Source organism: Diplotaxodon limnothrissa, linkage group LG8 (genome assembly GCF_057381915.1).
Source record: "Diplotaxodon limnothrissa isolate DT_005_m linkage group LG8, D_limnothrissa_male_GT1.1, whole genome shotgun sequence".
NCBI lineage: Eukaryota > Metazoa > Chordata > Actinopteri > Cichliformes > Cichlidae > Diplotaxodon > Diplotaxodon limnothrissa.
Window position 1 is genome coordinate 13507972 of NC_140603.1, and position 10695 is coordinate 13518666.

Below are 10695 nucleotides of genomic sequence, written 5' to 3' on the forward strand. Positions count from 1 at the left end.
CTCCAAATCTCCATTCTGCTCTGTGGAGTGGTGGCCATTATTGTAGCCGTGACATTTAGTGTTTTGAAATATTTATTTTTCTAATCTTGATTAAATATGTATATTTGAAGTAGGTTTATTGGAATGAATAAAATGTGAAAAAAGTAATAGTTTACCTTCAGTTTTCTGGAAATTCATCCTCTTGTTGTGCTTTTTTTTGGGGGGGGGGGGGGGATGTCTGGAGTGATCTGCATCAAACTCTATAAGCGGGCCACTTGGGTTTTGCTGTTGATCTCTTATGTTCAGACTTCCTTGCCCTGACTCTTTCTCACACACATCTGAACTAAACCCCAAAAAAAGAGTCTATGAATAACCTCACAGGGGATCAGCAGCATGCTGTAAAGAGACAAAATAAGACAGGACAAGCCAGTTCCATAAATATATCCTGAGATATTTTTTATTAATGCAGAATCTGCTGTACATTTCATGATATCTTTAAGGAATGACCATTCAGTTTCGGTGTGATCTCAGGACAGAGCATTAGTGGAAAGGCACACCGCAGGTTTTATACCACTCGTACAAACATTCTACTGAAAAGATTACATCTCTGCAGACTATCGGCATTCGAAATGCTTAAGCCTCAGATTTTTCCAGCAAAGGTCCCATCTTCTCTCTGCTCGTCCCATTTCTGGATCTAAAGGGACAAAAATTTTAGAGGAAAAAAAGAAAACTTTTGAGACAAAAATATTTATTTTTAGTTGATTTAATAACTATGTAAGAGTGTTAATCCTCAAACTACATTTTTGTACAACTTGTGATGTTAAGCAAAGCTTAGAGAGTGGAATCGCTTTGGCTGATAAAGTAACTCAACATGTTGATGTATTTTTAGTCAGCTGTGTGATTAGGGGCAAATCTCCAAACTGTGTTTTCCATGTTTTCCTTATTTTTGACTGTTTGGGCTGAGCAGGAATGTGAGGAATCATAAAGTTGTTTGACCCCTGCTAAATAAACTCTTCCCACCAATTAAATTACCATGTACATGCTGCCAATACGCTTTCAGCAAAGTGGCTTTTCTGTTAGAAATGAGATGGTAACATTTCTTATATTTACCCAGGAGATGGGGCACAGCGATTTGTAGACCCTTTTGTACCACTCGCAGGGCTGGGTGTCTAATCCCTTGGCATCCAAAGCTTTCTGGCAGCGGTAGTAGTCTATAAATAGAGAAACAACAATGGTGAATATCAAAAATAACCTTCCAGTAGACCCTGTGAAGAAATCTGACTGGGCTATCTTCAGGCCAGAGGTCAGGGTCAGTAGGTGAGCTATGTAAGCCTTTCTCATGATTACTGTGACTGAATAATGTTGTAATAATCCAAAATTGTACTAGGTTGTTATTGCCTTTTTAAAGCACAGCATAGTCTTGATTTAATTGGCAGTTCCTCTAGTCGCTTTCACACATTTGGAGAAAACAACAGGCACCTCTTTGACCTTGAGGTGTAGTCTTACCCACGTAGTTGGACCAGCAGTTCCTGGTCTGGTTCTGGTTGGGGAATCTGGAGTCAAAGGGAGCCGTGCGGTATTTCTCAAGTTTGGCTTTAATGTCTTCGGCCATTTTCACCTCTGGAAGGAGAATTTAATGAATGGGTGCAAAAGGGGAAAGAAACAGCCACTCATTAGCCTGTGTGTGGTAGCCTCTTGTGAGGATAACATCTGCAGGTTGCCTTCTATGTGCGGAGATTGAACAGTGGCCGGCGGTGACGATCTGTGACGCCTTAAGATTTCATATTTGGGCAAGTGCAGCGGATTGCTGTCTGCGGCACCTGAAGGCTGCTACTAGAAATGCGGGACTTTCATCAGCTATTCTTCTCACCGTCCAATCTATAATATCAAACTACAGTCAAACATAAGCAGTGATTAAATATGTAGGACAAAGTGGGAAGGCCCTAAATGGTAAAATGCGCCTTATTAGCCGGTATTGGCAGTAATCAATAGCCTTAGTTACCAGGCCAAAAAGCGTTTCCTTCGCACGTAGCCCAGTTTCTTTCTTTTTCGCACAACCTGGTAACACATTCGCTATTTCTCTCTGCAGTGTAATTAGTTTCTTTAAGAATGCTACTGAAAACCGATTAAAACACTTCCTATCGATACCCAGAATTAGTGGTGCCATTTTTGACACGCCACTTCCCGAGCGGTTATTTTGATGACTACACACAGACATGAATAGAATAAATAGAAATAATACCTAGCGGACGGTCTGCGCAAGACGAAAACGGTACTTTAGAGGGTTAGAGCATGCAGGTAAACGGTACCTTAGTCGCAGATGCTGGCTCGGCTCAAGTGACTTTACACCGGACGGTGAGTGTCGTTACTCTGAGAGACAGTGCGCGCTCCACGCGTGCGCTCCGGTCTGAAGATATTGGAGCCGTGCAGTTTTATCATAAGGGAATGGCGGATACAGGTCACATTGAAATGACAAGACTCTCACAGTCACACTTTGTCTACACGCAAATGTTTGCTTTATGTCGTGTTTTGGAGAATAAAAGCCCTGAGGGGTGAAAGCCCAGGGGCGCAGCGGGAGGTGTTTATTTTAGCTTTAATTTGTTGTTCGAGGTTTTACTCCTATGAAGCCGGAAGTTTTCGGCTCCTCTGTGTTTCTGTTAATCATTAATATGATGTTTTTAAGCATATGAGCTGGATGGGTTTGAGTTGGATGGCCATAAAAAGTAATTTTCCCTTCATGTGGGCTTCCTATATTTCGGATTTCAAGTGAGGAACTCTGTCAAGAAATGCCTGCAATCGTATGGAGGTGCTGCAGGCGCACTTTATAGGACCTACCAGCTGTGAGCTAAGACACGGAACAGATGAGCAGTCCGTTTTTTATGTGGCAGGTCTATTAGCCTGATAATAATAAGCAGAGTGACATGTTAACCGTGTAGTGCCTCAGGAGCACTAACTACACTTTCAGTGCATGAGCTGCATTTCCGCGCGTAACTCCTTTACAGGTAGTGCACTTGCACTATCCGCGCGCCTATCCGTCTCCGGTCGCTGTCCACGCGGGTCCACTCCCTTCCAGCCAAGTCTCGGCGCCTTCTCCTATTTTGCCTCAAGTGCGGCTTTCCATAAAAATTCCAAGCATTTCCCTACAAGGAGAGGCTCTCAATCCCCTCACATGTATTCAGGAGGAGCCCCACGACAGTCTTGCGTCACGGTAAATAAATGACGCGGTGTACGTATTTAGGGAGTAAACTGCACGGTACTGCCCCGGAGACACGTGACTGCCTTGCATACATCCATGCCGACGGTCTGTCCGCGCTTTACTGCACTCTGTGTGTGCGTGCACAAGATGGCGACAAACGGCCTGTTTTTATTCATTTAGATTAAACAAAACCAATTTCTTTAAAAATATTTTAATATAGCTCAAATCCAAACATTTCATTACAAGTCAGAAAGTAAAGTCATCTCCAATAAAGGCCTCTTTCACAGGTTCAATATGTCCATGTTCAGCAAAAATAAGAACCTGGTCTTCAACCTTAATATAAGTTACCAAGGGAAAACAGCTTCACAAGGAGCTGTTCAACCACAGCAATAACTCTTATTTGATACAGCATTGACTAAATTGTCAGTGTGCGTTATATAGCATTACATCTTACAGCATGTTGGATTAAGTAAGTAACAGTAAAGGGTCATCGATGTCAACATCAGTACTGTTGACTGCCAGAGTGCCTTATTGATACTTTCACAGACAGGATCCCTTACAAATTTAACACATAACATTTAGTTTATACCATAAACCAGCCTTACAACTGAGTATCTATTTTATTTAGGCTATTTTTAATTTGACACACTAAGGAAAAGCCTCTGTAGTTGCATGCATCTGCTACCTTTAAAGCACAGCGTGACATACAGTTGCATAGATCTGAACAGTCCAGCTTCTACTGTTTTTAACGATCATTGCACCAATGCATGAAATTGCTAGAAACAATACATAAAGGCAGATCTGATGGGTTTATCAGCAGGAGAACAGCAGTCTGAGTAGAGTGATTGTCAGTGAACAGCAGCTTTTTTCTGATTCTATACAGGTTTAGAGTTTTGACAATATGAAGGATATGCAGTGAAGAAGAGTGAATATAGACAGTGTCCAGTTTGTCCACCGGAGAACATCCCTGTCAAAGCAAATCAACCTAAAGTCTTCTAAAGATAAAGGAGTTTCTTTGCTGGTCAGCAGTTGGAAACTCACAATTAGTGTACAACAACTTTGGTTTTGAAAATCAAGTTAAGTCAGCATAAAACCGATGATATACTGCACAGGTTACAGCCGGCCTTTTCACCAATCGCTAAAGCGGAGTCGGTTGAAGGCCTCTTTAATGTCCTCGTTGGATTTTGTAGTCCCGTCGCCAAAACGGAGTACTTTGCTGTCGGGAACGTCCTGCTTCAGCTTGCGCTTGCTGAGAACCACGGTGCCTTCGGCTCCCTCCTCCTTAGGACCTATCAGCAGGATGTAGGCAGCATGGCGCCCACGCTCCATCAGCGTGGCTACAATGAAAATATATAAGTTACCCAAAAATAAATAAAAAAAAACACTGCTCAATCTGATTTCCTTGTGTTGTTTCTTAAAAATAATTATTGTTGGTCCAGGTTCAACATCGCAAGTGACCAATCACGTTGCTTGGATTTTTTATTCCAAGGCGCAAAACTATGTCATCAACATGTGATTGGTCACTTGCAATGTTAAACCTGGACCAACATTAATTAAGATAATCCAGGTATAACACCAACACGGGGTGTTGTTATAAAGATACACCCTGGAAATACATCGTACCAGTAATACCTTTGCTAGAACAAGAGGTACCTTTAAATGCTATAATGTGGTCTACGACATTAGTGGACTCGAGGACAGCATTCGAATAGAGAGGATGCAGCATGTAAGAGCGTCGTTCACTTGTTACTGGTTCCTGAAAGGAAAACATTGCAGCTGTCAGGGAGCAGTTTTGTTTGTGAGAAACGTGTAAAATGATCATATTCATAAAGGTAGTGTACTTACAGATGAGTTTGACTCTGAGGGCATCAAGCCCCAAAACATGAAGACTGAGAAGTAGTTGGTGGTGTCGATGGAAGCGGGTCTCGGGGAATTAGGACTGGCCAAGAGCTGGACTTCCCACAGCACACCGCCAGTCTTCCCATCCAGGATTATTATCTACATTTAAAACCAAAGTGGTCTAGTTTTTCTATGATTCACACTGATCACCTCATGCCAGCAGTCAGGCATCGAAATAAAGCTGTTTGTCACGTTTTCAATTTAACTTACCCTCTTTGTGTTGTTGCCAATATCCTCCTCAATGACAACATCTATTAAACCATCTTTGTTAAAATGACCAAAAGAGGGTTCACTGAAAAAAATAAAGAGAAAAGGCTGTTTTTCCACCCAGCGAGTCCTAGTTAATAACAACAAATGGTTTACTTTGATATTTATTTTGCTCTCCCACAAAAATGACCAGAATTTAATACTGAATGTAGGGCTGCTCAATTAATCGAATTTTAATCACGATTACGATCTGGGCTTTCAACGATCATTAAAAATGACTGAGCCGATTATTAGCCCCTCCCTCATTTATCCGCGACACCTTAAAGGCCGGTCCGTGAAAATATTGTCGGGCATAAACCGGTCCGTGGCGCAAAAAAGGTTGGAGACCGCTGATTAAGGGGACCCGAGGGAAGCTCGGAAAGCTAAGCAGAAGTTATTTGGAGAGTGACTGCCGTTGGTTGAAAAGAGTTAAAAAAAAAAAACTTCAGTGGTGTTGCACACTATTTTATATTATTTTTTAAAAGTCATTGTTAACCCTTTAAAGCCGGTCAGAGCAGCACGCTCCGTTTTGCGTAACTATTTTTAAATCCCTGTAGAACCTGAACCGTGTAAGCTAGCGCAATAATTTGTTTTGCATATGAAACCGGAGGAGTTGTACTTACATCTGATGCCATCAGCTTGTCCTCGGTCACGGTTTCGTTCCACATATAGCTTTGCAAAAATTGCATAAAAAGCGCTTGCAGGAACAAAAACATAATATTCCAGAAACACGCTTTGCCGTTCCTATCAGCTGTTCGTAACACTTCCCACAGTGAAATGATGCACATGCTGTTTTCTTTGCAAATTTGCATCATAGGATTGTTTTTTGTTTTTCCTGCAGTATATAAAAATTGCTGTATCTCCAAAATAAAACTATGAAGACACTCAAAATAAATTTCCTGTGGTGGGAAACTATTTTTTGCAACATTATTGTATTTAAAGTTTTGAGGGATAAACCTCTTAAATTTCTCCAAGTAGAAATATATGTAAACAAAACAAAAGCGATTTTCAATTTTTTTTGTAGTTTATTGCACTTTTTTGCAATTTATGTAATTACTATGCACTTAATGCATACATATTATTAAAATATGGGCTATAACAGTTGTATTGATGTATAGCAACTTGAAATGCTCCCACAAATGGCACTACAGCATGTAAAAAAAAAAAAATAATAATAATATAAGCTCTGGTGGACTTGGTTCTATAGTAGGTCTTAAAGGGTTAAATAAATATCGTCAAATAATCGTGATCTCAATTTCAGTGAAAATAATCGTGATTATCATTTTTGCCATAATCGAGCAGCCCTAACTGAATGTTTGAGATTGTTGGTTTTTGTTGTGTTTTAACACAATCTGACTTCTGAGCAAATATATTATTTTAATGAGATGTATAAATTATTTAGTGGATATGGACATGTCTACAGTACATTTAGGGACTATTTTTCCAGGTCTATAAATGATATAGCTTTACCATCCATGCATCCACACTCACACATTTATAATCACCAATGAGCCTAAGTCCACAAACTGCATGTCTTTGTACTGTAGGAGGAAGGCAGAGTACCCACACAAACATGGGGAGAACATTGCAAACTTCACACAGATAGGCCTCGGCCAGATGTTGGATTTGAACCCAGGACCTTCTTGCTGTGAGGCAAGTGCTGCACAGCTATGACTGCAGCTCACCAGGGGAAAAATAAATAAATAAAATAAAGATGTTTTTTGTTTCTGTAATTACTTAATAGCCTAACTTTTTTTAGGTGAAGTATTAAATTTAGAATCACAAATGTTAGTGTATCTGTAAACACTGATTATGTTATTGCACTAATGCATGCCATGTATTCATTATGGTAGGAAAGATGTAGGTAAGTGCTCTTGTTGTTTTTCTTCCCTTTCTGTATCCATGGCATTATGGAATTTGTCCAGCAATCTCAACGGTATCGACCTTGTAAGCACTCTGTACTGAGGTATTAATTAAGCTGCTGTGCTGTGTAACTAAGCACTTTCCTCTTATTCTATGCACATGAAATCTAAAGCATACACAGTGGGTTTACCTGAGGACTGAGCTGGTGTTGAATCTCCACAGTAGCTCCAAATGTTTGCCATCAAGCAATGCCACCTCCTTCCCAGCCACAACCAGCAGGTTGGATGAATCATCCGTTTCATCGGTTTTCAGCATTCGACTCACTTCAGACCTATAAAGCAGAAACAAATAGCAAGTCTCAGGGAAAAAATCCCCATGACAACAGGCGGTTTTGTAGAAGTGATAATCAAAGTTCCTTCTTACTCGTAGATGGGTACAAGGCCGTCTGTGCCACTGGCATTTCTCTCCAGGTGTTGGTCCTTCTTCAGACCCATATCCATCCCTGCTTTAGCCTTGGCAGCGATCTTCCACAGTGCCCAGCCATACAGCCCAGTGTCTACGAGTAAATACACTCACTCACTCAATAATTCCCTTTCCTGTCCTAGAATCAACAACAGGAAGAAAACTAAAAGCTGACGAATCTTTTGAAAAGTGAGTAAAGATGAAATGTTACAGTAAATGAGCCTCACTGTAAGAACTGTTGTTAAAAAATGCAGCAAGGTTAATATCAGGTAATATCAATATTTAACAAACATCTCTATGATAACGTTTCTTTTACTGAAGCGTTTGATGCACACCTGAACCCTAACCAAATCTCTTTGACCCACCTCCTTTGTAGACATCTAATACCTGCGGGTAATTTTCTTTGGGTCCATAAGTTATTATTAATCAGAACATATGACTTTATTCAACTTTTAAATAAGTTGTTACAGGACAAAGATTCACATAATCTTTTAAGCCTAGACTAAAGGTGATCCTATAAAAGGTATAACAGTGCAGCTGTTATTATTCAGCTTTTGTTATGACTAAGCATTAAAAAAAAACCTGTAACAGTTTGAGTTTTGCAACTGTACTTGGATAAAATGCAACACTTATCATTGAGAACCTGCTCAACCGGTTTGCCTGCAGAGTAACTGTCACGGATGATTTCATACACAAACCTTTTTGCAGTAGTACGTAGTAAGAACCTTTCTCAGTGCGGTGCAGAAGATGACTGGCTGTCTCTGTGGAATCGAGAACCACCGTAGTGCCGATTTGGTCACCCGTCTTCCCTGAGAGCAATACCAGCTGAGTCTGCAGATATGACAGGAGACACTGAGACTGGGACGATTCCATTTTTGCTTTAATATTATCATTAATATCAACACTTTCAATGGGGAACATTTCCATATTTGAGTCTTGTTACAGCAAGAGAAAAACATAATAAAATATACCAAAAACCAAGAAACAGAATAATATAACTCTTAACTTCACCTTTACCTGTGTGTTATCAGATGCCACCAGAGCCACATCACCAACTTTGTCCCCATCCAGATCTGGGACACTGAGAACGGGCGCAGAGCTGCGCAGCCCAGTAGGCTGAGACTGTTGCCAGATTTTCGTACCTGAGACAACCACACCACACAGTAACAACGTAGGTTACAAAAGACATCTTTCTTGACCTAAAACGGATCTTTAGAAGTTAAAATTGCTTTACTTCCTTTCTTTAACTAGACTTCAGGAACACTACATTAAATGGTATGTCAGTAATTTGTTGCCGCTAACAAATTGGAAATGGGTACAATTTTTTTCTTAGCCAGTAAAATCCCCATTTCTCTTCCTCTTAATTAAATAAAGGATTTGATTTGCCACTACTTGCATTGAGTTTGTTTTTTCACTAACCTGTATGTTTGTCGATGGCTGTGAGTTTGTCAGAATGGGACAGCAGACAGTCCCAGGTTCTGCCCGTTTCTCTTTCGAGGCCACACTGGGCCCAGTGGAAGTCGGGTTCCAGCGGACAGTCCCACAGGTTCTCTCCATGTGTGCCATCCAGTGCCAACAGAAACACGCATGGTGAGGATAGACCTGGAAAACCCACAGTTTTTCTAAACAAACATAACACACAATGGGTGTATTGTATTTTCATAAACAGAGGATCAGTCTCTACCTTTATCAGCACATGATCTGTTCTGTGTCACTTCTGTGGTTTTGAGAATAAACAGGACATCCATCACCTTGTCTTCATTTGCATGTTCAAAAGCTAAGAAGTTGTAGGTTGCTGTGGTGAAGAAAAGAGAAAGTAGTGCCTAATTATCTCGCAACTATAACACTGTCAAGCAGTGAAATTGCACTCACCTGCTCCAGGGAATGAACTGTTCCAGGTAACGAGATATTGTGGCCTCACGGGACAGGGGATGATGAAGGAGAAGGCAAACACGATGGTGAGGCAAAGGAACAAGGACAAGAAAAAGACTGCAGTTCGCCAATGAGACAGTTTGGAAAAACCCAACTCCTTGCAGCTCTTTCTCTTCAGCTCTGTTGCTGATGGTACTGTTCCTGCCTCTGCACCATCTTCTCCTGTCTTCAGAGGGTCGCCCTCAGTGGCTTGGTCTGTGGTCTCCATCACTGCCTTAACGCATTACTGGCCCACTGACCTGCCTAAAAGGAGAAAAGAGATTATGGTAAACACTTACGTAAATACATACCACTGCAAATACAAATAGTCATATACAGTTCCAGTGTGGAGCGGATTATAAACCTGCATGTGTCAAAGTAACCATACAAAACTCGCTGGCATTCACAGATACACTCTGTGGGAAATAATACTGGAGGCAGCAGTGTCTAGCAGTCCAGCTATTTCTGCTGCATCAACCTTTGTGAATCTCTGCTTATTCAGATGTGCCAGCACAGATCCAGACGCTTCTCAGCACAAAAAGAGCAGACCCATAATAAACATCGCTCAGGATTGCACACCATATTATTTGTTCTGCAGCAACAGGCTTATTACTCACACGTAAAAAAAGAAAAAGAAAAAAGAAAGATAAGGGCGTGTGCTACAAACTTCCTTATGTATATTACAAACAGACTCGCACAAAATTATTTTACGCCCCGAGACCGTGCCGTGAAAGTCTTTTCTTCGCCTTAGTCAGTTCCGGATAGCTATCTATATTAACGAGATTAAGTATTAAAAAAAGTTTACCCTCAACACCTGGGTGGATTAGTTTGCTAACTTGTTGAACGAAGGCCAGCCCCGAAAAAAGGGACTGTGTGTAATATTACCACAGAAAGCGGCCCTCGATTTGAGGTTAATTCAATAGTTTAAGCAGATACAGATAAGGTTTTTCTTACTTTAACTCTGCACCGCCGACTCCTGCGTTCTTTGGTGCGGCTAACTTTAGATAGCAGGCCTGACACACAGGCTAACAAAACTGCCTGTCAACCTCAATTGCGTAAACAAATCACAGGCAAGCCCACCGTCCTAAAAGGTTCGCGTACCCCGAATTTGTCTGACAGGTAGCGCTACACATTGAAAA

General features: G+C 41.0%; 2 protein-coding genes across 2 annotated transcripts; both read right to left on the bottom strand.

The window, feature by feature from the left end:
* Nucleotides 1-418: 418 nt before the first annotated feature.
* On the bottom strand, nucleotides 419-2412 carry cox6b1 (cytochrome c oxidase subunit 6B1). The gene is made up of 4 exons (XM_085360572.1): nucleotides 2289-2412; nucleotides 1486-1612; nucleotides 1090-1190; nucleotides 419-673 (listed from the first exon to the last, which is right to left on the bottom strand). Exons 2-4 carry the CDS (start codon nucleotides 1589-1591, stop codon nucleotides 620-622), a joined length of 261 nt encoding a protein of 86 aa, XP_085216698.1. The 5' UTR covers nucleotides 1592-1612; nucleotides 2289-2412; the 3' UTR covers nucleotides 419-619.
* Nucleotides 2413-3399: 987 nt separating this feature from the next.
* fam234a (family with sequence similarity 234 member A) lies at nucleotides 3400-10600 on the bottom strand. Its single transcript, XM_085360573.1, has 12 exons — nucleotides 10511-10600; nucleotides 9518-9820; nucleotides 9330-9440; nucleotides 9065-9247; nucleotides 8663-8787; nucleotides 8344-8476; nucleotides 7607-7739; nucleotides 7374-7514; nucleotides 5285-5366; nucleotides 5021-5173; nucleotides 4829-4931; nucleotides 3400-4512 (listed from the first exon to the last, which is right to left on the bottom strand). The coding sequence occupies exons 2-12, from the start codon at nucleotides 9783-9785 to the stop codon at nucleotides 4304-4306; spliced, it is 1641 nt and encodes a 546-aa protein (XP_085216699.1). The 5' UTR covers nucleotides 9786-9820; nucleotides 10511-10600; the 3' UTR covers nucleotides 3400-4303.
* Nucleotides 10601-10695: the final 95 nt, after the last annotated feature.

What these genes read in the sequence shown, in the direction of transcription:
- fam234a (XM_085360573.1), bottom strand. Translation starts at nt 9,785, where the DNA reads ATGGAGACCACAGACCAAGCCACTGAGGGCGACCCTCTGAAGACAGGA. An exon ending in TGGCATCTGATAACACACAG is followed by an intron (nt 8,477 to 8,662) that starts GTAAAGGTGAAG and finishes TCATATCTGCAG; the next exon opens with ACTCAGCTGGTATTGCTCTC. An exon ending in TTGGCAACAACACAAAGAGG is followed by an intron (nt 5,174 to 5,284) that starts GTAAGTTAAATT and finishes TTTTAAATGTAG; the next exon opens with ATAATAATCCTGGATGGGAA.
- cox6b1 (XM_085360572.1), bottom strand. Translation starts at nt 1,591, where the DNA reads ATGGCCGAAGACATTAAAGCCAAACTTGAGAAATACCGCACGGCTCCC. An exon ending in CTGCTGGTCCAACTACGTGG is followed by an intron (nt 1,191 to 1,485) that starts GTAAGACTACAC and finishes CTCTATTTATAG; the next exon opens with ACTACTACCGCTGCCAGAAA. An exon ending in CGCTGTGCCCCATCTCCTGG is followed by an intron (nt 674 to 1,089) that starts GTAAATATAAGA and finishes TTGTCCCTTTAG; the next exon opens with ATCCAGAAATGGGACGAGCA.